Raw genomic sequence first — 24,965 nt, 5'->3', positions numbered from 1 at the left:
TCGGACACTCTCGGCAACTAATACTCTGTGTTTCAGTTTTTTAGTATTAGAGAATTTTCTTCAAAAATCTCCAATAATAGCACAATTTATGATACAAATTTACATATTATAACCTCAGAGTTAACGTAACTCTGAATGTTATTTAAACAAAAAATTATCATCCACCATTCCATTGTTCTATCGAGCTGCGCTTGATCCGTTGATTATTAAAATTCATTATTATCACTAATGGATGTGAGTATTTCAAAATCTAAAGGAGTCGTAGATCCTGAAATATTTCAAACTTTTCCACGGGAAGAAAGGATGAGACGGCCAGAATTGTATAAAAAAGCGATGTAATTTTATTAAATTATAAAACGTCGACTGAGTTCGGTTGGTCCCCAGACGCCACCATCTTGATGGACGCCGTGGACGGGGTGTCGTTACCTGTACTTTGCTGGCCTGCCGGTCCCCACGACTTCTTGGGTCGAAATAAACTCCAATCCCTCTGCGGACAATTAAAGCGCAAGTCAAATTCTTTGAACAATCGCCTGACCCGAGTTTGCGGAAACAATCCCGCTAGACTTTCCAGCCCGAACGTTCCGATCGCGCTGGCAGACCGTCAAACTACGACGAAAGATTCCACGGATTTCATCCAGGATACTGTACGTACATTGTTTGCGAGCGCCAATATGAATTTGGGAATCATTCGACCGCTAAAACGGATTGAATCCTTAAACGGAGCACGTTCGTAGAATAATTCATGAAGTGTCTGGTCCGCCCTATAAATGTGTGTCGCGACTGATCTAAATCCTCGCGGCGGTAATATATAGTCATTCGCGGATTTATGCGTGCACTTGTGGCTAATCGACGAATTGAATCATTGCTTCGCTGTTGTCTGCCGAAAGACCAAATTCTATTATCTATGAAATTTAGTGCCGTTATTTCTATTAACACGTTCATCGCCATGCCACCCAGAAGTGGATGACAGGAATTTTCATTGGAGAAGTACAAAAATTAATTCCGAAAGCGAGACAATAATGAAAACAAATCTGAATAGGATTCGTGAATTTTGTGACGTTAAACAATTCGATACTACGGCAAATGTTAACATATCTAATTTTTAATAGTCTCGAGACAAAATCTCGATCGAACCTAGTGGCGACCGAGAGTTACCTCTCGAGTTATATCATCACCTTTCGAGAGCAAAGGGTTAAGCTACTCTGACGAATATACGCTGATTAAACATTTTCAATTGGAAACGAATAGTGGCTATCGGGGAAACGATATATATCCCGTGGAGCAATAAAAGTAATCGAGAAACGGGACCGTTCCAAAGGCGGGGAACACACGGATAACGTTAACATCGATCGAAGGGGGATCCCAGGTATCGAAACGCAAGAGGTTGCGTCGCTTTCTTCGGACAGGTTCGCTTCCTGTTCGTTTGCCAGGCCATATCTCCGCGAACCGCACGGGTAGTAGTTCGAAACTGTGCGGAGAGTCGAAAACAGGAGGAAAGGAGATAAGAGTAATAGTAAATTTATCGGAGAACACAAAGCGGAAACGGTCAAGAGGAGCATCGGCGAACGGTGGGGTAAGAAGTACGGCAGAAATAGTTTCGATCCGAACGATGGAGCGCGGACGAAACTTTTCGTTTCAAAGTACGATTACCTACGTACCGTGGAAAAACTTGTATTAAGACGTTCGAAGTTCGCGAGATTTTACGGCGAAACGGGCAACTTTTAAAACGGCGCACACCTCCCAGGGGTAACCGCCGCCGGACACTATAGGAGTCTTGAAAAATATGCAATTCGTCTTGCTTCGAGTCATTGTGTACCCATTGGATGAGTCGATGACGATTATTGTCAGGCGTGAAGGGTTATTCGTTGATTTTACGGGAAACTATTTGAACACCTGAATTTTCGCGATACTCGTTGCACGTCTACTGAATTTATTCTCTCTACTGGGATAAAAATCATTTTATTTACATTGTTTCCCAATTATTTAAAAAAATATCTAGAATTGTGATTTTAGATAAAAAAAAAATTTTTTGCGCTATTAATGCACACTAATATCAATTAAGCTTCCAGCAGGAAAACATATAAATACAATTCTCGTTGGTATGCCAGCCATCGATAAATCTATAAAATCAATATTGCGAATATTTTTCTATTAAAGCTGATATCGATCTCCGATACAAACTTCGGTTCCATATCGATTTTCTTTCAACGTTTTGCGGGTATCCCAGTTTGTTTGATTTGCGCTGATACTGTTAGCTTTATCAAAGATAAACTTTAATCTCCTTTGCCTTCATCCAGACTGTTGCAGCTTCATTGCATTTGCAACGAATAAAAAAGAAACGTTTACAAATATTCCATACAGAAAAGTATTCCAAGGGAGTTACGTTTGAAGTGTCCAAATATCAAATAATAAAAGAAAGAGGCGACCGGTTACAACATTTAGCGGAGGCTAATTATTTCAAATCCTGTCTTTCCACGCTTTCAACACTTTCAATCTGCCGATAAGAAGAACGCTGGCGTAACATTTAGTTTATTTCTAGCTTCGATACTTAATATAGAACACTCGAGGGGTCTCGTGCAGTTTTGGGAATGGAAACAGAAATTTGAAATGTTCCCAATCCGAGAATCTAAGTGATATTATCAGCTGCCAATTTCCTGTCCGAACACGAAATTGGCCACGTCGAAGATCATTTTTAGCACTGCATAGAGTGTTTGATAAATACATGATGTGAACTGTAGGAAGTATGAATCTCTTACACGGATCAAAGTAAGCAGAACGTTGTCAGCAACTGTAGAATTAAATTTCGTTTCCAAGTAGTAAAATAACAATTCTTTAATTCGGGAACACTGGTTTTGGGAGGCGCGCGATTTTTCCTATTATACGACCTTTTCCTGCTATGGCCTCCGCGAAGAAGGCTGTTACGACCGAAATCACAGTTCCGAGGAGCACGGAGCCGTCCCGTTTCGGCTGAAAACGTATCGTAATAAAAACAGAGAGCAGTTTGCATAATAATCTCCAGTTTGCCGAGCATTATTCCAGCTGATATCTCGATTTAACTTGTGTCCCGTCGCTCGCGCCATAAACTCGGTGATTTGATAGCGTGCAATTGCTGGCAATCGTTCGTCGAATTAATGCGCTTATTCTACGTAACGATAGAAATTCACGAGATTTAGCGGTGTCGTTATTACCCCCCGTGACAAACTTACCGGTCCTTTCCACAGCCGTCGGATGAAAAAGAACGGCATCGGTGCGAGGGTCGACAGCCCGATCAGTATTCCGATCGCGTTCGCCCAGTCAGGGAATATGTACGTGCCATAATAAGCCAACTCGTACGTATATATTTGATACACGAACACCCCCTGCGGACCAAAAAGAGAAGGACTGTTATTTCTTCTGGGAGCACCACCGGAGAGCAGTGATCTTGTGGTACAGCGGCCAATTAAGAATTTAATATTTTTAATCGGAATAAACATCGTCCGGTTCTCCCAAATGACTGCTCACAACTCGGGGGCCGTCAACTTCTGGAACGAAGTGGAAATATTCGCTGTGGAAAATACTTTTTATTGGGTGGAATTGATCGAGACGTTAAAACAGATCATTCCAGTTGGGGGAAAACAGTCGACTTGTTTAAAACAGTGAGATTCCTGTATTTGGAGAAGGTGTTAAATTTTATTCTAGGTCAATTGTTTTGTCCTCTGCTACGTGTATAAAAAAGGGGCCTTACGTATTGTTTCTTAACACATTAGCGACTGCTGACGTGAACTCGCGTCACTTCAAACTCTATTTCTGGTTATGAAAAATTTATGAAAATCTTTTTATTTTATACGCTACGTATTTACAACATTGGTATTTCGAAATATATTTTGTAATTTTTATCTTCGCCCTAACGATACAAATTTGCAATGTCCAGCTTCAGAATTTTATGATTTTCGTCAGTGCTCGATATTAGAAACGTAAATAGTGTTAATAACGATGTGCACTTGCGAGGTCAGTCGTCTTGGACATTTATATTTCGTGTTTAATTATAATCACGAGTATCTTCATTGAAACTGAAAAAAAGAACCTGATATATTCCGTACCACTTGTATTTCATTCAAATCAAGATCCTGAAGCACATTCTCGACTCAGATTCCAATTGAACGTGACCCAAAATGAATCATGTACCAGAGTATAAATCTGCGCGTTAAGTGATCGGAACGTTGCGGAGGGCTTCCTTGATAGAAATCGGGAAGCAACCCGTTCAACTGGTTGGCTTACTTGTTTATGAAAATTAGATGATCGATGACCGCAGCACGCAGGCGGACTTATCGGAAAATGGCGATAACTCAGCCGGAGATCGCGCTCGATTGGCTGCGAAACAAAGCTCGACCCGTGTAGTTTCCGTTATTTTTCCGCTGGCCAGGAAAAAGCAGAACGTGATCGAGCGAACCCCATTCCTTTTCCAGCGATCAATTTGATTCGTGCGCGGGACAGAAATTATGTTATCGACTCGATCGCTTGTTTTAAGGGGCCATTCCGGCCTGGACACGGAAAAACGAGGGGCGCTTTTTTCGGAATTATGTAGTCCACAGGCGCAAAAGGTTTCAAACTCTGGACATCGTCTTTTAACATGTATCTTGCCAAGTTGAGTACAGTTTTTTCTTTTATGGAATAGTAGTAAAGTTAATTAGCAAGAGAATCGATGCATTTCTCTTCTCAGAAACAATTAATCTCAGGGTAAATATAATTTAATACACTCGTTTTCAGAATGTAAATGATTATACACAATGATTCAAATAAATAGTCTTAAATCTATAAGAAAATAAAATGAATAAATATACGTAAATATTTATACGTAGGTCTGCAATTAAGGTTGAAAAGGGAAAAGGAAGAAAGGAGAGAATATAAAACGAATGAAAGCAGAGATGAAACGAGCCATGAAAGGACAAGTTTTTTTATTGCTCGTTTCTTCTCTCCTTTTCTTCGCTCTTATATTTTTCTCCTGTTCTGTTCTTCTCTATTATCGTTACATTTATTGCAGATTTACAAATTAATTCTGTTCATAATATTTTCTTTAACATTATAATCTAATCCATCTCTCGTTTATCTTTCCAATCTATCAATAGCATCGTTTATGAAATTTTAATTTTATAATTTAATGTGACTTTTCACTTATTCACAGACAGCCAGATAAAAATTAATTAAGTACATAAGTAAAAGTACTACTGAAAAAAAGACTATTTACTGCACTTTATACAGCTACGTAAAAAATTTACAACATCCAGAAATATCTTTCTCGCGATTGAAACTTGGAAAGTCGGAGGTCATCAAACTCGTTAAAATCTTTTTTAAAAACGTTCCAGTGATGCCACCCAACATCGCAAAAGTGCAGGAATTATTTTCTTTAAATTCTAAAAGTAAAAAAGGATATTTCAGGAAATGTGGTTAGACAAGATGAACCGACGAAAAACAGACAAGAGCGCAAAATGAAAATATTTCTATTGGTGCAGCGTCAAGAAAATATATAAAAAAAAAATATTTTCTTTGACTTGTAAGAGCAGAAAGAAATATTTCGTGTAATAAGGTTAGACGAGGTACCTTGTGAAGAAACAGGAAAACCGGTAAAGAGATGGTGGAGTAGTTGTACCTCATTAAAGCGATCATTCCCTCGGGCTAGTGTCATTTCAAGCACGCACATGCACAATGGATACGCACGTGATGTAACTTTACTTCACAATTACAATGAAAAAAAAAAAAAAAAAAACGATGGCGCGTACACGGAAAATTATTTCGTACACGTAATCCATAAGTAGATCTTTTCGATCGTTAATAAATCGTCTCTCCTGAAGAAAATAACAATTACGTGTTAATCTTGTTATACTCTCTGTTAACGAGAGCACTTAAAAGTGGCGGGATTCTTTTTTAAAGGTGAAGTGTCATTAGCAGAAAGGTTTTAGCACGAGGAACAAACAAAAGCAAGGACACGAGGAAAGCCTTCCAATATCCTAATAATCCTTTTTTCCTGAATCAAATAATAATTACTTGTTAATCTTATTATATTCTCTGTTAATGAAAGCGTTTAAAAGCGGCGCGATTCTTTTTTAAAAAGGAAGCGTCGTTGGCAGAAGGATTTCAGAGCAGAGAACAAACAAAAGGAAGGACACTGTCTTTTGCACGACGTTCCCGGTTAAATGTAAGGCGTATCACCAAGAAGCGAAAAAAGAAACGGTCCAGCAAGCATTATGCATTTGTTATACCAACCTTTTCCCCGACAAGAATTAAACGTGACCATTTTAAACCACCCAGCAGTGGCGAATGCTTACATTTATTGTAACGAGTATTAAATATGCATTATTGTTATCGCGAATTTAATGAGATTATCGTCAAGATCGATAATTAATTGTGAAATACAGCGAACGAGATTATAAGATACTTAATTATTATGTAAAATGTAGGAACAAATGGCCATTTTAGTAATAGCTCCATCGGAGCTATATTACATACCTTCGTTTGGAAACGACACATTTATTATTTAACTTAGACTCTCTTTAATAGACATAAACTGTACGAATATTTATGGGACCGACTGTAAATATTAATTTAATTTCATTATCTGTAATTAATGGAACTGATCGAAATTGTTCTCGAATAGAGTAGATTAAAAAAAATATTAATTCGAAAATAAAATGCACCCTTTTTCTCGCGGTACGTCGACGAGCGTGAGACGACAGGAGTTGAATAACGACGAAATCTTTTCGAGGCACGACGTAATGACCAAAAATCGCCAAGTGCGCCGCGAATGATCATTACTCGGTGCTTCGTTTCCCTCTTCGGCGTGTGTTTGGTGATCCAGATTTCCGCGAATTTGCGTTTGTCGTTGGCGAAGTGCTCGGCGATGGAACATAATTATTTAGGGTACGATTTTTTTCAATAGCCCCGCGGCTACGTAGCACACCCACGCGCGAGCTGGAAGGGTTTGCAAGTGCGAGGTCATTTACTAAACGAGATGCAGAGGGAGAGACGAAAAGCAAAAAAAAAAGAGACAGAAAGAAAAAAAAATGGGGAAAAAAGGCGACCGAGGGCAAGGGGGAAAGAGTCTAAAACAAACGGAAAATCAATAATGGAGTACGACCGTCGCGCTAAATACTTGTGGACCGAGGAGCAAAACCGCGATAATATCGTCAGTGAAAACGCACCCGGATGGAGCCAGGATTAACGTCTTAACCGTAAGGCGTCCCGCAGGAAAGTGGGGTGGCATAAAATCAGCGAGCGTACGCTCGCGTCCGCGAGACGGGTTTGTTTAATCATTCGGAAGATTGGATTACCGAACGAAGAATCGAGTTAATACTGGGAGCACTAGGGTAGTCGACCAGTGGTGACTTGCCGGTCACGTAACCGGGAAGATCGGATTAGCCCGATCGGAAAAAATAGGCGGAATCTGCTCAAACACGAAGCGAGTCACCTAACTTTGCCACCTTAAGTATCTCGATCAACTATCGTGGATAAAATTATTAATATAAAATTCGAGGGGTGTGTTTTGGACGAACATATACAGTCAATGTCCGAACATTAAACCAAAACTACCACTTACATCCGCGAAACGGTTTAGTTTAATTATTCGGAGGACTCGTTCGATTATTTAGCGCCGAACCGAGTTAATACCGAAAGCACTGGGGTAATCGACCATCAACTAGCAGAGTGACGCACTGGGTCGCGTAACCAATGGGCTGGGTTCGACGAAGACAAAAGAATGCGCGGAATGTACCCATTATTCAGCTAAATCGAACACTTGTGTCCACTGATTGTTTTGTTTAATCATCCGGATGATTCGTTTGATTATTTCGCGACGAATCGAATTAATACTGGAAGCTCTGGAGTAATCGTCAATCCGGCACAGTGACTCTGTTCGCGAACTGCGAAGACAAGATTAATTCCATCAGGATAAAAAGAAAATAGACAAACCGCAAATAGAATTCCTGAATTTTATCCTTTCCTAGGGAGATTAACATTTATTTATAGATTACTTTAATTCCTTCTTGGAAACACCGATACGTATTCGAAATATACAGGGTGTCTCAGAAATAATGTAATAATCAGAAATGGGGGGTAGTTGAGACGATTCTGAAATACAATTTCCTTCGCGAAAATGTCGGATGATGGTGTTTCATTTTTGAATCATTAACGAAAGTCACCGACCAATCACAGCGCCCGAATAGCGCGCGTTCAGCTGGCTACGCCGCGACCTGGCGCGGCTGAGTGCGCCCTACTCGAGCGCCGCGATATAATAATTAAAAAATGAAACACCATCCGACATTTCAAGCATTCGAGATATCAAAGCATATTCAACAAGAAATATCGTCGTTAAATTTGAGAAACACTCGCATAAAAGGCTGTCAAGCCCATCCTGGAAATAGCGAAACGGTTTCGAAATTCTCAGCTTTAATTATAAGCGGATAGTCGGCGCATAGTTTCCCGACCGTGTTTCAAAGAGCCGAACGCGGTCGCGGATATCGCGCGATAGTTTGCGATCGCGATGCACACTTACCAGACAAGTGATAGGCGCGAGCACGACCCAGCTGAACCACCAATAGTTGTGGAGCAAACAGCCGAACCTCATTTGCATTTCGGCAATGTTACGCAGGAATTTGTTGCAGCCGTAACACCAGCTCGCCACGCCGACCTCGGCGACGCCGATCAATAGTATCGCCCAAGAAGCGGTGTTCCAGTCCATCAGGGTGAACAGGTAAATACCGCCGTCGAACACCATCGGTATAGCGAGGAGCCAGCAAGTGACGCATATCCCGAGCACCACGTAGCTCTCGTGTTTTCGCAAATCTGGTCGCAGGTCCAATATGGCGGTGTTTATCGCCTGCACGCCTGCGAACTGTGTATCGTAAAAAGTAACGACCGACCATGTTACTCTGGGATTCGATGCTCGCCCGCCCCGGGGGTTTCTCGTTACCCTTTCCCTTCCAGTTTTTACATTCCTTTTTTCTCCCGGCCCGTCCCCCCCCCCCCTCCCCCTACCACGAGTCGCGTTCCTTTGTTGCTTTTTTTTTTCTTTCATTTTTTGACGCAGTCCGTCTTAATTACCCTTCAGCGTGCCGGTTGGCAAGGGAGGAGACAGAGCAGCATGTAGAAAACAAAGGTTCTTTCGCTCCCTTTCCCTGGAAACCATCTAACCGTCTCCGTCTCTCATCCCCTTCTATCTTTCTTCCCTGCCTCGCTCGTTTACCTTTCCACGCTCGCCCCCCATTCGAAGGAAAAAGGTAGGGAAAGACGAGGACGAAAAGAATGGTGTGGATTTCACTGGGACGGCAAACCATAACTCTTTCCATGATATACGAGCCCCGAGGCGGGCGAGAGACGGGGAGGCGATGCAAAAGTAACACGGAACGATCGTCTGGCTACTTGCAAGCACATTTTCGCCCGCAGCTCTTTTGACGAATACAGCGACCGGCGGGCGTTCCGGGCTCTCGAGGCACTTGAATGGCGCCTTCTTGGCCGGCTCGGTAGGAACAATTTTTGCGCGCTCTTTCTCGCGCGGAATAACATCGTACAAAGAACAAGGCCGTACTTTAAAGTTTACGCAACATGGAAATACGATGCCCTACGCTTTTAGAGTCCCCGCCCCGCTGCTCTCGCTGGCTGCGCCTTTCTTTCCGTTCCGCGTTCTCCTTACCTTTCGCCTTTTCTTTCCGCTCGAGCCGCGGCGTTTCCCTTTAATTTCAAAAGTGTTCCCCGTTTTATTTTTTTAAATCAGCCCTCGAAACACAAAGGGAAACGTGTTACTGCAGGAAGCTCCGCGATCGATCCCTGCTTTCTCTTAGACATTCAAAAACTGACCGTTACGATTGTTCGAGACGGCCAATATTCCTAGGTATGAATTATCCCTTTGGGATTAATTCTTTGATTCCTTATTCTTGAATATAGGGGGGGGGGGAAGGGGGGGCGATATTACAGTAGTAACCTAGATCTGTATTACATTTTGGTCGCCACGCTTTGAATTTCCCTAGCAGTGAATGAGTTAAAGGGACAATTTTTGACCAGATGCTTCATCTATTACGATAAAGTAGTTTAGACCAAGATTGGGCGCCGCGACTGTCTCAGGGCGCGGCGAGCATACGAACCAGTGGCATCGCTAGTTTACTCTACTAGCTTAGGTGTACTTACTTGGCTACCAAGGCCAAGGATGAACAGCATAAAGAAGAACAGAACGGCCCAGACGTTTGACAGAGGCATCCGCACGACGGCTTCTGGGTAAGCGATGAACGCCAATCCTGCGCCACTTTGCACCACCTCGTTGATAGGCATCTGCATCTCATGGGCGAGGAACCCCATGATGGAGAATATCACGAAACCAGCGAAAATGGAGGTGAGCAAATTCGTCACTGTCACGAAGATCGCATCCCTGAAGAGAATAATGGTAAAGGTATCGGTATAGTGAAAGAGGACACGGGGGATGAGGGGACAATATGGATGTTTAACGATAAAATACTATATGCGATATACAGTCAGTCTCATAAGTATTCGTACTCTATATCTATCGAAGATATTTGTCGAAATTAAATGATAGGTTTGATGTTTCCAACCAAATTTCTCATTATAAATATATATACAAGTGTGAAGTTTACTTGCACTTGTGTGGAGTTACTTTTTTTTTTTATTAAATATTGGCTCAGTCTGCAGCACGAACTGATGGTACGACCTACCACAATATACAAAAATACAATTCCATTTTCATTAATCACAGCCGAATTTTACGAATTGATGGACAGCAAAATTTTGTTTAGCATTGTTGCTAGAGATTGCATTGGACAGAGCTGGAGATACATTGTGATTTTCCCAGTGAAGATGACAATAACGACTCGTTTGAAGTATCAGGGGAGTCCCCTTTCTGTTCTTCATACTCTTCCAAAGGGAGTGCCGGTGAAGGTGACGAACCCTTGTAACCTTATAAATTGCGCCCCCTTTGTAACTTTGCAAACTTTGAAACTTGAAACTCCTGCTCATCTGTTTAATTATTTAAATATAATTATACGTAGTATAGATACACGTTTCCAGAGATGGAATTACTCCGAAAAGCTTGGTAGTTTCTTACTGCTCCTAACTGACTATTATACCAGCGAGCCTGATTACCCGGTGTGTTCTAACTGCCATAAAACTTGAACTATACTGTCCGAGTTCCTAATTTGATTGACTTTCTGGTCGATATCAACGTTTTTGAAAGCGAGAAGCACCACTCGGATGTATACCGTCGCACCCTGGACGCGCCATCCTAGAAAAGAAGGTGTCAAACGTAATCCTCATTGTTTTCCAAACGAACAAAGTTTCTCCATTGAATGGAATTTCCTCCAGAGTCGAAATGTTCGCGACGCAACCACCAAGCCTGGAGAACGTCAGTCTAACCTCTGCAATCGATCCATCTATTAACAATTCATCCAACTCTGGTCTATCTATTGATCTGTCTACTCGCTGATGAACAGAGTATACAAGTATAAAATGCATTTTCGTCTGCATTCTCCTAATAAATAAAAAAAGACGACATTGTACAGCTCTAGTTTAAAAGTGTGATCGTTGGCAGCCAACGTTAACCCCACTAATTGCTGCATATCCTGTACGAGATAGTCACTCAGGTGCTGTGAGAGAAAACGGTAAAGTCGTGAGTCTTGAGAGCAGGTTAATGGATCTTCTTGAAATAGCACGATAAAAACATTTTTCTATTTAACAATTTAATGTATTTGATTCATCAGTTCATATTGATTATTTGTTTCGTAAACATTCCAAATTTCTATCTACACGCAATATAATGCTCGAAAGGTTTAAAAGATACTCTATACTCTATGGTTTCGATACAGAAACGTTAACCCTAGCTGTAACCGCGCCGAAATCACTCTTCTCGCGCGCCAACGGTACGCGAACGTTGCCCAGGCGAAACACAGCTACGAGAACTCGTATCGACGCAAGTTTCCAGGGAAATATAAAACGTGTCTGGTGGGCTGGATGACGAGGAGGAACAATTAATAGCCGCTAGTAAAACTTAGCCAGCCGGCGCGAGGAATTACGCTCACGGGCGCTTTGCTCATTCGACTTGCGCTCCCCGCACTGATATAATTTATACGCGATGCAACGTGCAGCGAATTGTATCGCCGCAGGAGGAGGAACTTCAGAGTCGGATAATAATGCTAATTACGACTTTGAGCAATATTTCGGGGACGTGAACGCTCCTGACCCGGGATATCGGTGCTTTAAAGCTTACCCCAGCATCGCTCGAGACGGTTTGCCTTACGACTGGCATCGCGGAGAATGAAATATCTGACAGACGCTTTGAGCGTGTGTATCGCGTGCATGCGTTTACTGTCGAAAATACCTCGGCTAGCCCAGAAGCTGTAGTTTAAGCATTATGCAGGGGAATTACATCATTAGAAACTCGGTATGGTTAATTCGTTCCTGGAATTTCGTCCTGCGGATGAATTTTCGTTTGCAACGCGACCGCCGTGCTTCGGGGGGGATATTAATGCCCCCGAGCGTCGACAACGCGGTCGAAACAAGAAAGTACTATCGCTCTCGAAACATTCTAATTGAACGGATTATCGGGGACGCGACGCCGATTTGCCCTGGCAAGTTGTTTATGGTTCGTGTTTGCTGGTGTTCCAGAGAAACCATTCGTATGGATGTTAATTGAAAAATTACAATGGTCAGCAGCAGCATAATTTAACCCCCTGTGGACTCGTCTAACTTTCAGGTCACATGCTAATACAGTTAGTCCCGTAAGTATTCGCACCCTCCATATCTATCAAAGAAATTTGTCTAACTTAAATGACAGGCTTCATGTTTCCAAATCAATTTTCTATTATAAATATTGGGTTGTCCGGAAAGTTCATGCCTATTTTTAAGAAAAATTCAAAGGCATATTTGAATTTTGAAGTATATTTATTGAATTATATATGTACCATTTTGTTCCACAACCTTTCCACCTATTAAGGAATGTACACATGTTATTTGTTTTCAGGCATTCCGATATATTCAGACCTGTACTGCCTACTAAAAATCGGCATGGACTTTCCAGACAGACCAATATAAAAGTGCTGAAGAAGAAGAAATAAGAATAAATAGTAAAAATATTAATAATAAGCGAAGAAGAAAGCAGTAGTACATGAAGAATCAGTTTCTAAAAACTATACCTACAGTGAATCCCCAGTAAGTGGCACTCTAGCCGAAATGCCACTTAAAGAGCGAGGTTGGTGAAATTAATTATCGGTATATTTCATTATAAATCTCAGTCTGTCATACAAACGGGAATCAATTCTTTACACTCCTATCTATACTCGCCTGTGACAGTTGTTGGTAAAGCTGCTGTAACTGGAGAGTGTGATTAGAGATCCACAACCGATTCCAAGGGAATAGAATACTTGAGAAGCAGCATCCGCCCAGACGCTAGCTTCGCCCAGCGTTGACCAATCGGGAGTGATAAACCAAAGGGAACCTTCACCAGCACCATCTAGCGTGACACCTAAACAAATACGTTTATTTAATCGTTTCATAATATCAACCCTTAGAAGCCTGATTTTCAAAATTAAATTTTAAAGAATATCAATGTATTTATTATTTGAACAATTTTGACAGCTGACGTTTATTCTTTTTAAACTTTTTCAAAAGAACATTATGCAATGGTAAGATACATACAGTCAAATATTAAAAACAAACCAATTGCAAGTGTACAATTCGATTTAAAGGTCCGGTATCAAATTTGAAGCTTAGGTTTGTAATGCTTTCGGTTATCTTTATTATTGTTTACGATTTTATATTTTGATTTCTCTCTGTAAAATCGCCGATGGGTGAAATGGTACAAGTACAGTACTCTTATACTGAATGCACTAATCTCGAAATACGATTCTTTTCACTAGAAATCATTTTTGTTCGTTGTGAATTGATTTTATTGGCAATCGCAATAACGATGTACATCGTGCCGAATGGAAGCCATTCGTTCATTGAAACGCGTAAAAACACTAGGCACCATTGTGCAAGTGTCGGTACCATTATTCTTTTGCTAACGAATAGCTTTTGTACTAATTTTCCATGTCACTGTTATTAAATATCGCACGCAATTCGTCGAAAGAAATAGTAAGTGGGCTGCTACGAGTTCCTGGGAATTTTATTTTCGAGATTTCGAAATCACGTTCGTTCGTTTAAATTTAAACCTATATACTTTCCATTGGAACTCATCAGTTCACAGCTCGGAAGAGACAAAAGCAATATTTGGAGATTCGGAAATCGAATTCCGATAAATGAGGGCAAACCTATACGTAATACTTGAATTCGAAACATGCTTGAAACTCGATGCAATAATGCACTCGATTGGAGAGCGATCTCTCCACTGTCTCAAAGGTTCCACGGAGAATAGGACGATACGCTTGGATAATCCTGATTTTCAGACCACTCGCTTCGCCGGACGTCTATTGATGAACTTCATTTTTCAATTGACCCCGCGGAAAGAAAGGAGACCGTAAATTCGCCGATCTCGATGGAAGTGGGAAATCACTGTCTCGTTCGGTCTAGCCATTGAAAAATGTGATATTCAGCCAACATTGGCCAGAGTCTAACAAACTGTTATTTTTAGTAAATTTACTCGAACAAAGAATTACATAATTTAATTTGTACATAGATAAGTAGCTTTTACGTTGTACCAGAGAGCTAATTAATATCGATTCTATCTACTCCGTGCCTTATAAAATAATAATCGAATGTAATAATTGGAGTTTGCATACAATTTACTGTAATTCAAATTTTCTCTTATCTTTTAAAGTGAGTAATTTTCACGGGTACTTGAGCTCTAAGCGCAACTTTAATTAGCTGTCAGTGTTCCCGTTTGGCGTGTGCATACGTGTCCTCATGAGAAATGTATAGCAGTGTGCATTAGCGGAAAAAAAGTAGTTCAACGTGTACCATGAAAGAGAGAGCTTAAGGAAAGTGCGATAAAAGCAGAGACGCCTCGTAATATTTTAAAATCGCGTTGGTTTTGCTATTTATTTTTTTAATTTCTTCTTAAATGTACACACCGAGATGTCCGCAATATTACGATTTATTTTTAGCGAGCGTCATTCTTCGAGAGAATCGATTTCAAATAAATGCTCGTGCAATCTGCTGAATGTATCTTCTTACAGCTCATTATTTCTATTTGAGTTTCCTTTTGCAAACCTGGGCGGAGGTTTAACTCGCTCTCTATTGGATCTGCTGTGCTTACTTAACTATCTTTAAACTGTTATACAAAATTAAAAGTGTTTGTAAGCCAGTGTCAAAGCCTCGAGAACCATCAAACATCCATTAAGGCTTGTTGCGTTATTAAATCAGAACGATTTAGCTCGAATATATTTCATTAAATTCGAGTGCCTCGAAACTGCAATCTCGTATTATTGTCATATTATTGTCCGATAATTTCATTGTTCGTTTACACCTTCTTTCTAACTCTCTCGGCTCGAATGAAGACGTCTCGATAAAAATTGTTGATACCAAGCAACATGGAAATACTATATCGAATTCCCTATCATTCCAGGTCGCAAAATACACCTGCCCTATGATTAAGTCACTAAAGTCTCCAGGCGAGATTGCACGGTTCGCATCGCTGTTTCTTACGCGTTGTAAACCATCATAAATACGCGAAAATAATCCACCACGGACACGTAGCGATTTTCGTCGGAATATAATACGTTCGCGTGGCGAAACTGCTCGGTAACGTATTTCAAACTTGACTGCAACTCGAATTAATTGGATTTCGGCATAAATAACGTTTCACGATGAATTTAGTTGTTCGGATCATAATATTAGCCGGGAACACATTATGAATGATTTATGCTCTGACACATTATTTAGCCGCTAATACGCGGATACCGCGGGAATTGATGTAAGCGCGAACTTTGTATTTTCGCGCGACAAACACGGTTGGAACTTTCATTACGATTTTTAATCCGCGTTGCCGGTTTAATATCGCGCTCGCAGTTCGTTGAAATATGTACCATTTAAACATCAATAAAGTGTAAATTAACGCGTCGAAGTGTTCCGATCAAGAATATTCATATATCGCGAATCAGTTAACGTTGAATTAATGGTTTTCCGAAACATCAGTTCTTGCTAAGTAATATTATAGATAAATGGTTGGTATAAATTTGTAGAAATGTTTATGATTTTAGAGAAATTTCGTGCGTATCATTTCATTATTCCAAATCGTTTGCAGTCAATTTTTGTTGTTTAAACGTGTCAAGATTAAACATTAAAACAAATTTTAATTACAAAATCTGATTAAACGGCTGTGAAATCGCATTTTAAGCTTCGAATCTATCGAAAATGAAATAATTTCAAGTGGCTGACATTTCGCGTTTTACGCGAGTGTAAAAAAGAAAAAGAGCGTTAATCGGCCGGATGGGGCATTTTGCGTTACACGGGAAACGTTTCTCGCCCCCTCTTACCTCGTATCAGCAACGCCGTGAGCATGACGTAAGGGAAAAGAGCGGTGAAGTAGACGACCTTCCCGATGGACTGGACACCGCGCATCAGGCACAGGAAGCAGATTATCCATGCGAGGGTGAGACATCCTAGCAATTCCCATCTTATGCCTCCGAAATTTTCCCACGTGGCTCCGCGCAAGCCCAGAACGTAGTCGCTGGATTCGATCAACGATAATATCCGATCACGATTACATGTTTTACCTTTCTTCGCCATTTTCTTGCTTATCGTCTATCGCCTGGATGCACGAAAAGCCAGTTCTCGTCATCCGATTAGAGTACACCCGTGGAGCAAGGCATACGAAACGACCGTTTTGTGTCAAATATGTAAAACAGGTTTGCATTCGATTACTATGTTGGTGGTGCATTTTTATGAGATTCGGCAGATAAATGCTATTTGTTTTCGAAGGATGTTTTCTGTGCAAACGTGACGTTTACTTTGTAAAATTCTTGGCATCCGTAGACTGAATATTCTCGTCCAAATATAATAATATCGCGGTTCCGTGATTGTTTGTCATAAAAGAAATATTTAATAGAGTCTAAACAAAATTTTAACGTGACACCATCGACATACAAATATCCTTGTTTTATCACAGGCCTAGAACTACTTTAACATTGCTTTATTTCAAATTCTGCTACTATACGTAAAATAATATATCATCGAAAACATTGAGAACCATTTTCCATAAAACAACTGCGATGACCGTCATTTAGCCTTACCAATCATAGTCCTCGCCCTCCAAACGTAACTATAAATATTTTACTCCGATGTTATAACAACGCCGATCGCCAATTACAAGCATGACGACGAACGTGCTAAGGATTACGACTTAAAATAAACAGCATGATCGTACCTGAAGTACTCCTCCGAGGACAACACCCGCTTATAAAGATGTCGGAGTGGTGTCGCTTCGTTGCCCCGGAAGCAGTCGGTGACGTTGCCACCATCGTTGTAGCCGAGGCTCTTGCAAACCTCGTCGATGGACATGCAGGTTTTGTTGTAAAACATACTCTGCGAGTCGTTCTCCTGGCATTCTATTTGTTGCAGCCCACTGTAACAATCTGTTAGCATCAACGTTACATGCGGCTTCCGGCTTTCGCGATGAACACACAATATCGTTTCCCTGGTTACGCGATAATTAGGAGGATACATCAAAGACCTACATTCCACCCGCGATGTCGTCGATTGAAAACGAAATGGCCGCACTTTGGAGGATATGACGCGTCACAGAAACAAAGGTTTGACTTTACACGCGATAAGCGAGCGTATGTATATCCCGCGCAGATACTTTGTTACGATCGAGACAGGACTGATTACGCTAACGCTTTGTTGTTCCATCCCCGTTTATTTTATAGCCACTTCGTTGTAACGAGATTTTCAGTTCCGAACACGCGCCGTTATCCACGCTCGTTTTAGCGATAACACATAGGGGTGTTCCATTCCGAATGGATTTTCCAGAAAATCAATCTTCCTCTATGGCGATTATCAATTTTTCAAATCGTTTCACCTTTACGCTCCAGGCGAGTATTTTTGTCGTGGTTTCTGCGATTCGAGGAAAAAGAATTAATTTTTGTACGAAAAGTGAACACCCCTAATGTCTCTAACGTAAAGTCTAACGAAAGAATAACGAAAAATATAAATAAGTTTTGTTCTAATTATTTTCTTTTCTGTCAAGTGAACTAATAATCGATCAAAATTTGTTGACAGTAAATGTAACGCGTCAAACACGTAAATGTGAAGTCCACGATTTTGTTGATACATTCGAGTTCGATAATTGAATAATTAAATGCGATTAAACGTGTCCGCTGTGGAATAGTTGCAAAATTTTAATCGTCAATTTGCTGCGTCCATTTCCTTGTAATAACGCTGTTGTAATTTATTATAATTTGTCCATTCAATTAATACGAAACTCAATGGAGTGGCAAACTTAATTGCGTTATTCGAACACTGAATATTTGTTAGATTTAGAGGTTGGAAAGCAATAATAAAATTATAGGAAATCAATACTGTTGTTATCGCATTGATAAACATTTCCATACAGAATCTTGCATTAATGTTTGGACTTACATGAGCATGCATGAAATATCGTAAAATAGAAAATGCAACTTCGATAACTCGGTTAGAGAAATACAGACGTTGAAACAAGACGCCGTAAGGGAAGAGAAGCGAAACTATTTCCTTCGTGTAATATCTTTTTGTTCTTCGAGTAACGAAATTGAATTTCAAAGAAATGAACCTTCCGACGTTCAATCGTTTAAAACAGTTCTACGACCACTGGGAATTTTATAGGAACGATAAACCGCGTATGTAGTGCACTAGCATGTTATCCTATACGGGGTAGTCCAGTCGAAACAGAACACCAGCAAAATTGTCGTCAAAGCTTACGATTTAAAATGAAATTTAATAAATTTTCACTGAAATAATTATGGTCGTTTCAAGATCATATACAATTACGCAAATGACGTTACCTCGATATTAGCTACAGAATGAAACAAGGGAAGACATCATTACACATATAAAAAAAGCGAGCTCTTAAAATATTCGAAACTGTTGATCTTGAAAACAGTTCTTTTTGGTTCGTTTATACAGCCTTAAAAATAATGCAAATTAACATATTTTACTAAGTTATTCGTGTGTTCCATTTCCATTGACCACCCTGTATAGCAAGACGATCGAGGTAAGAAGAGTTCGTCGACTAGATTCGCTGAAGGAAGATAAATTATTCGCAGGGAAGACAAATGACTGTTTCATTCTGTACTCACTATTCGTGTTGAAGTCGTTGTCGCAGTAGGCCCAGCTGAGTTTCGGTATAAACGAGACGCATATGTAGAAGAGGCTCCACGCGACGATTACCATATAGTAGATCATCACCAGCGTAATGACGACGAGGGTACAGTAACCGAGGCCCTGAAACGCCGGTGCCATCCGTGTGAACGTTTCATTTGGACCGAGGCCGGTGTATTGGCCGATCGCGAGTTCCAGAAAAAATATTGGCAGTCCCATCGTAATTAACATTAGAATAAACGGTAGTAAGAAGGCGCCTGAAAGCAGAAAGACGAGAGAACAAAGTGTACAAAATCCCACTAAGAAACTCGACTCGATTAACACGTTCGCGACCAGGTGATGTTTTGCGTTTCCGATATTTAGTAGCGGCGAAAATAATGAAATTCTACAGATGGTTGCCGCAAACTTGTATCGTTAGGGCGAACATAAAAGTTATAAAATATGTTTCGACCGATGTCTTTAAAAATTAGAAAATATATATGAATACGTCTTGATGTTAATATAGATAATAGACAATCAGGAGTAGTATTATAAATGACGTGAATTCACGGCAGCGATCGCGAATGCGTTAAATGGATTTTCCATGGTTAAATAAGATTAATCGAAACGACTCCTGGGACGATTCAAATCAAACTCCATGCATGTTAAAACAACAACAACAAAAAACTGAACTTTCGAATAGCTCACAACGTATGCCATCAACGGAAATGATCGATTCTCAAAAACTGGAGATAAATCTCGTGCCTTTGCGACACACGCAACTGTACAACAATCGATTCCTCGCGCACCAAAAATGCCTCGTTTCACCTGCGAAAAAAAGAGCCGTAGATTGAAAACCGTGGTACCTACCGGTATCGATTGCAATCGGTGCCGAATGACACGTTCTCCACCTCGAATCAATGTTCCCGTTAATATTCGTTCGCGGCTCGCCGCGATAAATTAAGCCGGTTTTCCGGGCACTTCTAATTCGAATTAATTAAAATTAACCAAACCTCCGTATCTGATTAACGCGATGAAATATACGGGACACCGCCGTGCGTTGAAACCCCTGCGCTCCGGCAACTCCCAATCTTTCATTAGCGGGCCACGGTGCAACCCCGAATATACCGCGTAAATAGAAAGGATAAAGCGAAACAACGAAACCAAAGTAGAATAATTAAAAGCGATGCGTTTAGAACATGAACGCGGCCCGCTGTCTCTCTCTTTCTGTTCAGCGTTTACGCGAATAAACGGGTGCGCGTGGTCGTATCAACAGGCATAACCGCACACGCGCAGCCATGAAAAGATTTATTAAATTTCCCCGAACGCTCGGTCGGTAGCTGCCAAACTGCGCTTAATTATTCGAATTAACCGTTTCGTCACGTCGACCGCCGGCTCACGTTTTCCCTCTCTCTGTGTCTCTCTTTCGTGTCTTTTTTCGGCCTGTTTTCATGAAAACGTCCTCCCGCCAACGGGAATAAATCATTCCGCGTAATCCCAGCAGTTCGTTTGCCGACCCGTGACCGTCCTGTTTAGTCGAACTCGACTAGACGTTTTTCTCGTTTCGCGGTACCCGTTTACGGGAGGAGGGGAAATGACGCGTGTACGTACACACCGACGCTCGTGTACGTTCGCCAGCTGAAACAGCTATGAGCACATACGTACCACCACCGTTACGATACACAAGGTAAGGGAAACGCCAAACATTGCCAATGCCAACGGCATACCCGATGCAGGATAGAACAAACTCGATGGGGTTGGCCCAGCTACCCCGTTCAGGATCCAGCGGCAGCTCCACCATGGCACCACCGACTCCGAGAGAGACCCTTCTCGCCTGCCAATAACACGATCTACATCATATTTCCATCATATAAATTATTAGTAGAAGACGGGGTGGGAAATTATATCGGACTATGGAACAGGGAGGTCGAGAAAGAGAGACGTGGGACTCGAGGAGAGCCAACAAAAGGCCAATGATTTCTCAAACCTTTCCGTTCCAATGGTTTCATACAATACTTTACGGGGTATTGGCGATCGGGTCGTACCAATATAAAGTATTGTTCGAGGAGTTAATTAACGTCCTGCGTTTTCTTTTTGGTCCAATGTTTGAGTGTATTTTAAGGGACTAGAGAAAATTTATCTCGATATACAGTAAAGGAAATCCCGTGGTTCCAGTTAAAAAAAATGGCGGTGACGAACCTTCTAACTTTTTCTAATAAAAGTTTTTTATCCACAATAGTTTAGACATTATTGCTCTATAACAGTTTAACTGTCTCATTCTGCATGTAAAGATTTTGATCGTCAAACCGTCGCAAATAAAAAATTACGTTCTTCCAAGGTTTGTTCAACGCAATTTATAACGTAATATATAATTTTCCTATTAAATCATCCTTATTACCCTCTAAAGATTTATAACAAGGATGAGCAACCGACTCCCTCGTGCGAGATTCGGTGATCCCGCCGAGGTCTCCATGCATCGTCCACGACGGTTTCGTTCGAATAAAAATTTCCCCGACTCTGTTTTCTCGGACGATCATCCCTCTCCCCGCAGTGTGCGCCTAATGAGTAAAAGAAAGGGATCCACAGAAGAAAATACGGGCCGAAACGTAATGCGGACAGCGGGGAATGCGAGCGAGCCACTGGAAGATCGCCTAAGGTATTTACGTAACGAGATTAGGGGAACGCTCGAATCGAGCGAATTTATCTCTAAAGTCTAACGGCAACGCGCATTGGTAGTTTAATCTACTCTCGCTTTAAGCCGCGGACAGATAAGATCCACCGTACGCTGTTCTTTTCCGTACAACATTGTTGTCATTGTTTCGTCGGTGCACCGACTCGCGCGAGCTCGATTATTGCCGCCTGTGGGTTGGGACTCTCGCGGTTTCGATTACTTCTGGCTATCAACCGTGCACACAATTACCGACCAAAATTTGTTTGAAATTTCGCGCTTTTCAGCGAACTACGCGGACCCTTCGCCGAGTGGTTACAACATTCCTCTCTCCCTCGATCCAACGATCAAAAGCGTAGAACGCTCTCCGTGGAGTCCCATAACAAGAACCTGTTAACGAGTTTCCATAACGTGACACACACGCGTGCACCGTCTATGTTGCACGCAGTCCGATCGCGAAATGCAGAATTTCGGACGAACAGAATTCGAACCGAACTCACGATACGGATATCGCGCGTATCGAACGTCCCAACGGACGAACGTCCATACGCGCGACACCTGACAGTCCATTGTTCGCCAATGAACGAATTTCGCGTGTTCCACGTCTCCGTTCCATGCTCCCTGGATGGAACGATGCGTGGATAAGGCACGTGGGCTTATCTACTTCGACTAAACTGTTTAGCGGAGTCCAGAAACGATTCCTCCTGGACTAAACGGTGTAATTGAGTGGGGTACGAGAACGTTAAGCATACTACGTTCTGACGTTACGTGTTAAGCCGGCGACCGACTTGCAACAGAACATGTAACGCGCACACAATTTAACGCGAGCATTTGCTTAGTCTTGACGGGCTTAGCGAGCAACGAACCGAGCCGGTCTTGAGTTCGGTTTGGTCTGTCGGTTTTTTGACGAACCTCTTTGATCGTCTACTTTTCACTGAACTAAGTAGGAAGCATTGAGAGATAATTCAGCCGAGAGTTCGAAGCGAGCATTCGTGATTCCAAAAACGACCTTGTAGTGTAACGCTGGTGCGGAACCGTAAAAATCGTGCCGAGCAGTTACAGCAGTTTTGTTGCAAGTCAGTCGCCGGCTTTATGGGCTCCTCGAGGTACGATAGTTGAAATTTTTCTCGCGATCGATCGATCTGTGGCCTGTACAGCCTTTTCGATCCTAGCGTGTCTCAGGATACTTGTCAGACACTGGAGGAGTTACGACTAAATGCAACTTTCTTTTCGCGACTCCTGCGTCTTGTCTTCTTGGTAAGCTTCCTTCTGTATATCATACAGGGCTTGGTTTCGTAGAATGGTAGTCGGAAGTAGAAGTAACCCAAAACAATGGGAATGTACTTGAGAAGATTTAGGTGTTTCTCGAGAAGTGACACTACCAAATGGAAAAATCGACTCTTGCTACGGAGAAAGGTACCAAAAGTGAGTATCCTCGTTCTCTTGAGTTAAACACTACTTACTTTCCTGCATGTCATCCTAAAAAGAATCGTGCAGGAAATAATCCCTCATGTAGAAAGAGTTTTACTGTCCGGACCAGAGATGAGGAAACTTTTGACGTAAGAAGGCCACGTGTCACTACGTGGAATCCTAATAAGATCAAGTACATCACGTCCAGCGAATTTTGACAGAATTATCGAGAGATATGAAGTAAATAGGTCTTCCATTTACACACGCTTCCCGTTGGAATATCGAGACATGTGGACATGAAACTCTGTTATCCATTTTAGTAATCCTTCTTTAACGCTTCGAAGAAGCTAATTTATCAATCAAATTAATTGTCTATTACAACAATTGTTCCCTAAAAAATTGCGATAAAAGCATCGTTAATAATTGAGTGACATTGAAAGTAAGTTCGAAGCGCGTGGATCAAATTGACCAGCTTGGTAGTTGTACTATTAAATCCCATGCGTTCCTCCACGCGTCAACAGTGTAATCACAGGAATGTCGATAGCACGCGCCTGCCCTAATCACGAAACACGACGATGCATTTGGCTTACCTTGGACGGCTTTTTCTCCTTGTCCGTCATGGTGACAGTGAGAAAATCAACGGAACGCTCGGAGTCGGGTGCGTTATATCGCGGGTTCGACCTTTCGTCGAACAGTCGCTCCTTCGAAACCGCGATCGCGTTCGTCTGTACAGCTTCGCGACGGTTGGACAACTGTATAACGTCAGATATCGAGATAATCGGTTGGGGCCATTATCGCGAGGCGGTTTCTGGATCCACTTCATCGCGTCGCGGTTACAAATAAAACCTCGTTCAAAGTCGTGCGTAAATCGCGCGGCACCTCGTGGGGAAAGTACAATCTGTCGCACAAGAGCGTCCATCCGGTGTTTACAAAATACAATACCGATGGGTGAGGGGGGAAGCAATAATCTCGACATGTAGATCGCTCATTGGTGATGCAAAGATATCGTTCAGAACGTGGCGCACCGAGTAGAATGAAAACAAAGCAATAGAGGAGTAATTTCTATTACAATTTAAGAAATTTTAAGGTCATCGAAACATTTTTACGATAAATACGAATAATCGTAAGAAGCAAATTTATAATACATCTTCACCAATTAAATAGATGAAGTCAGACACGAAGCCTCGAACTTCGTTATTTTTTATTTTTCTCACATTTCAGTTTGCAAAATCATCGTTCCCCGAAAGGATTATCATACTCAGATAAACATGGTATGAATGACGCCATATTTTTGTTTAGTTTTTCTTTTGGGTGTCAAAATGCTTAATCACGGCCCTGTGACCGTTTATTATAAAATTGTGACAGCCATTTGGACTGATTCGGTCTATTAACCGCGAGCAAACTGGAAGCGATACAATCGATCCGTTGGTGATAAAGCAGCGTAAAATCAGATAGATACGCACAAATTCGAAACGTGTTATTAATGAAACAGCCTATCGACGCGTCTCATTCAACGGTTCTTTCCCATGTTCGTGTACAATGTGTCGAAAGTTTCGAATCAGAAATTTTATGATAACGTTGGGCTCGTGTAGAACCCATTTAAAAAAAAAAAACTAAAGTAAAAGTAACCTCGTGAAACACGTAT

The 24,965-nt window shown here is 41.4% G+C and overlaps 1 protein-coding gene across 1 annotated transcript; it reads right to left on the bottom strand.

Moving 5' to 3' along the window:
• Positions 1 to 317: 317 nt before the first annotated feature.
• LOC128875283 (sodium- and chloride-dependent glycine transporter 1-like) lies at positions 318 to 24,058 on the bottom strand. The gene is made up of 10 exons (XM_054120740.1): positions 23,911 to 24,058; positions 20,908 to 21,076; positions 19,242 to 19,520; positions 17,333 to 17,540; positions 16,443 to 16,636; positions 13,312 to 13,492; positions 10,153 to 10,390; positions 8,525 to 8,863; positions 3,207 to 3,359; positions 318 to 487 (listed from the first exon to the last, which is right to left on the bottom strand). The coding sequence occupies exons 1-10, from the start codon at positions 23,938 to 23,940 to the stop codon at positions 350 to 352; spliced, it is 1,929 nt and encodes a 642-aa protein (XP_053976715.1). The 5' UTR covers positions 23,941 to 24,058; the 3' UTR covers positions 318 to 349.
• Between the last annotated feature and the right edge of the window lie 907 nt (positions 24,059 to 24,965).

The sequence above is a fragment of the Hylaeus volcanicus genome, chromosome 4 (genome assembly GCF_026283585.1).
Source record: "Hylaeus volcanicus isolate JK05 chromosome 4, UHH_iyHylVolc1.0_haploid, whole genome shotgun sequence".
NCBI lineage: Eukaryota > Metazoa > Arthropoda > Insecta > Hymenoptera > Colletidae > Hylaeus > Hylaeus volcanicus.
The sequence above is the reverse complement of the archived record's forward strand: the minus strand, read 5'-3'. Positions and strand labels throughout refer to the sequence as shown.

Coding starts and splice junctions, on each gene's coding strand:
- LOC128875283 (XM_054120740.1), bottom strand. CDS start 23,940: ATGACGGACAAGGAGAAAAAGCCGTCCAAG. Junction 10,391..13,311: donor TTTACCAACAACTGTCACAG/GCGAGTATAGAT, acceptor TATTCTCTTCAG/GGATGCGATCTTCGTGACAG. Junction 8,864..10,152: donor TCCTTGGCCTTGGTAGCCAA/GTAAGTACACCT, acceptor TACGATACACAG/TTCGCAGGCGTGCAGGCGAT.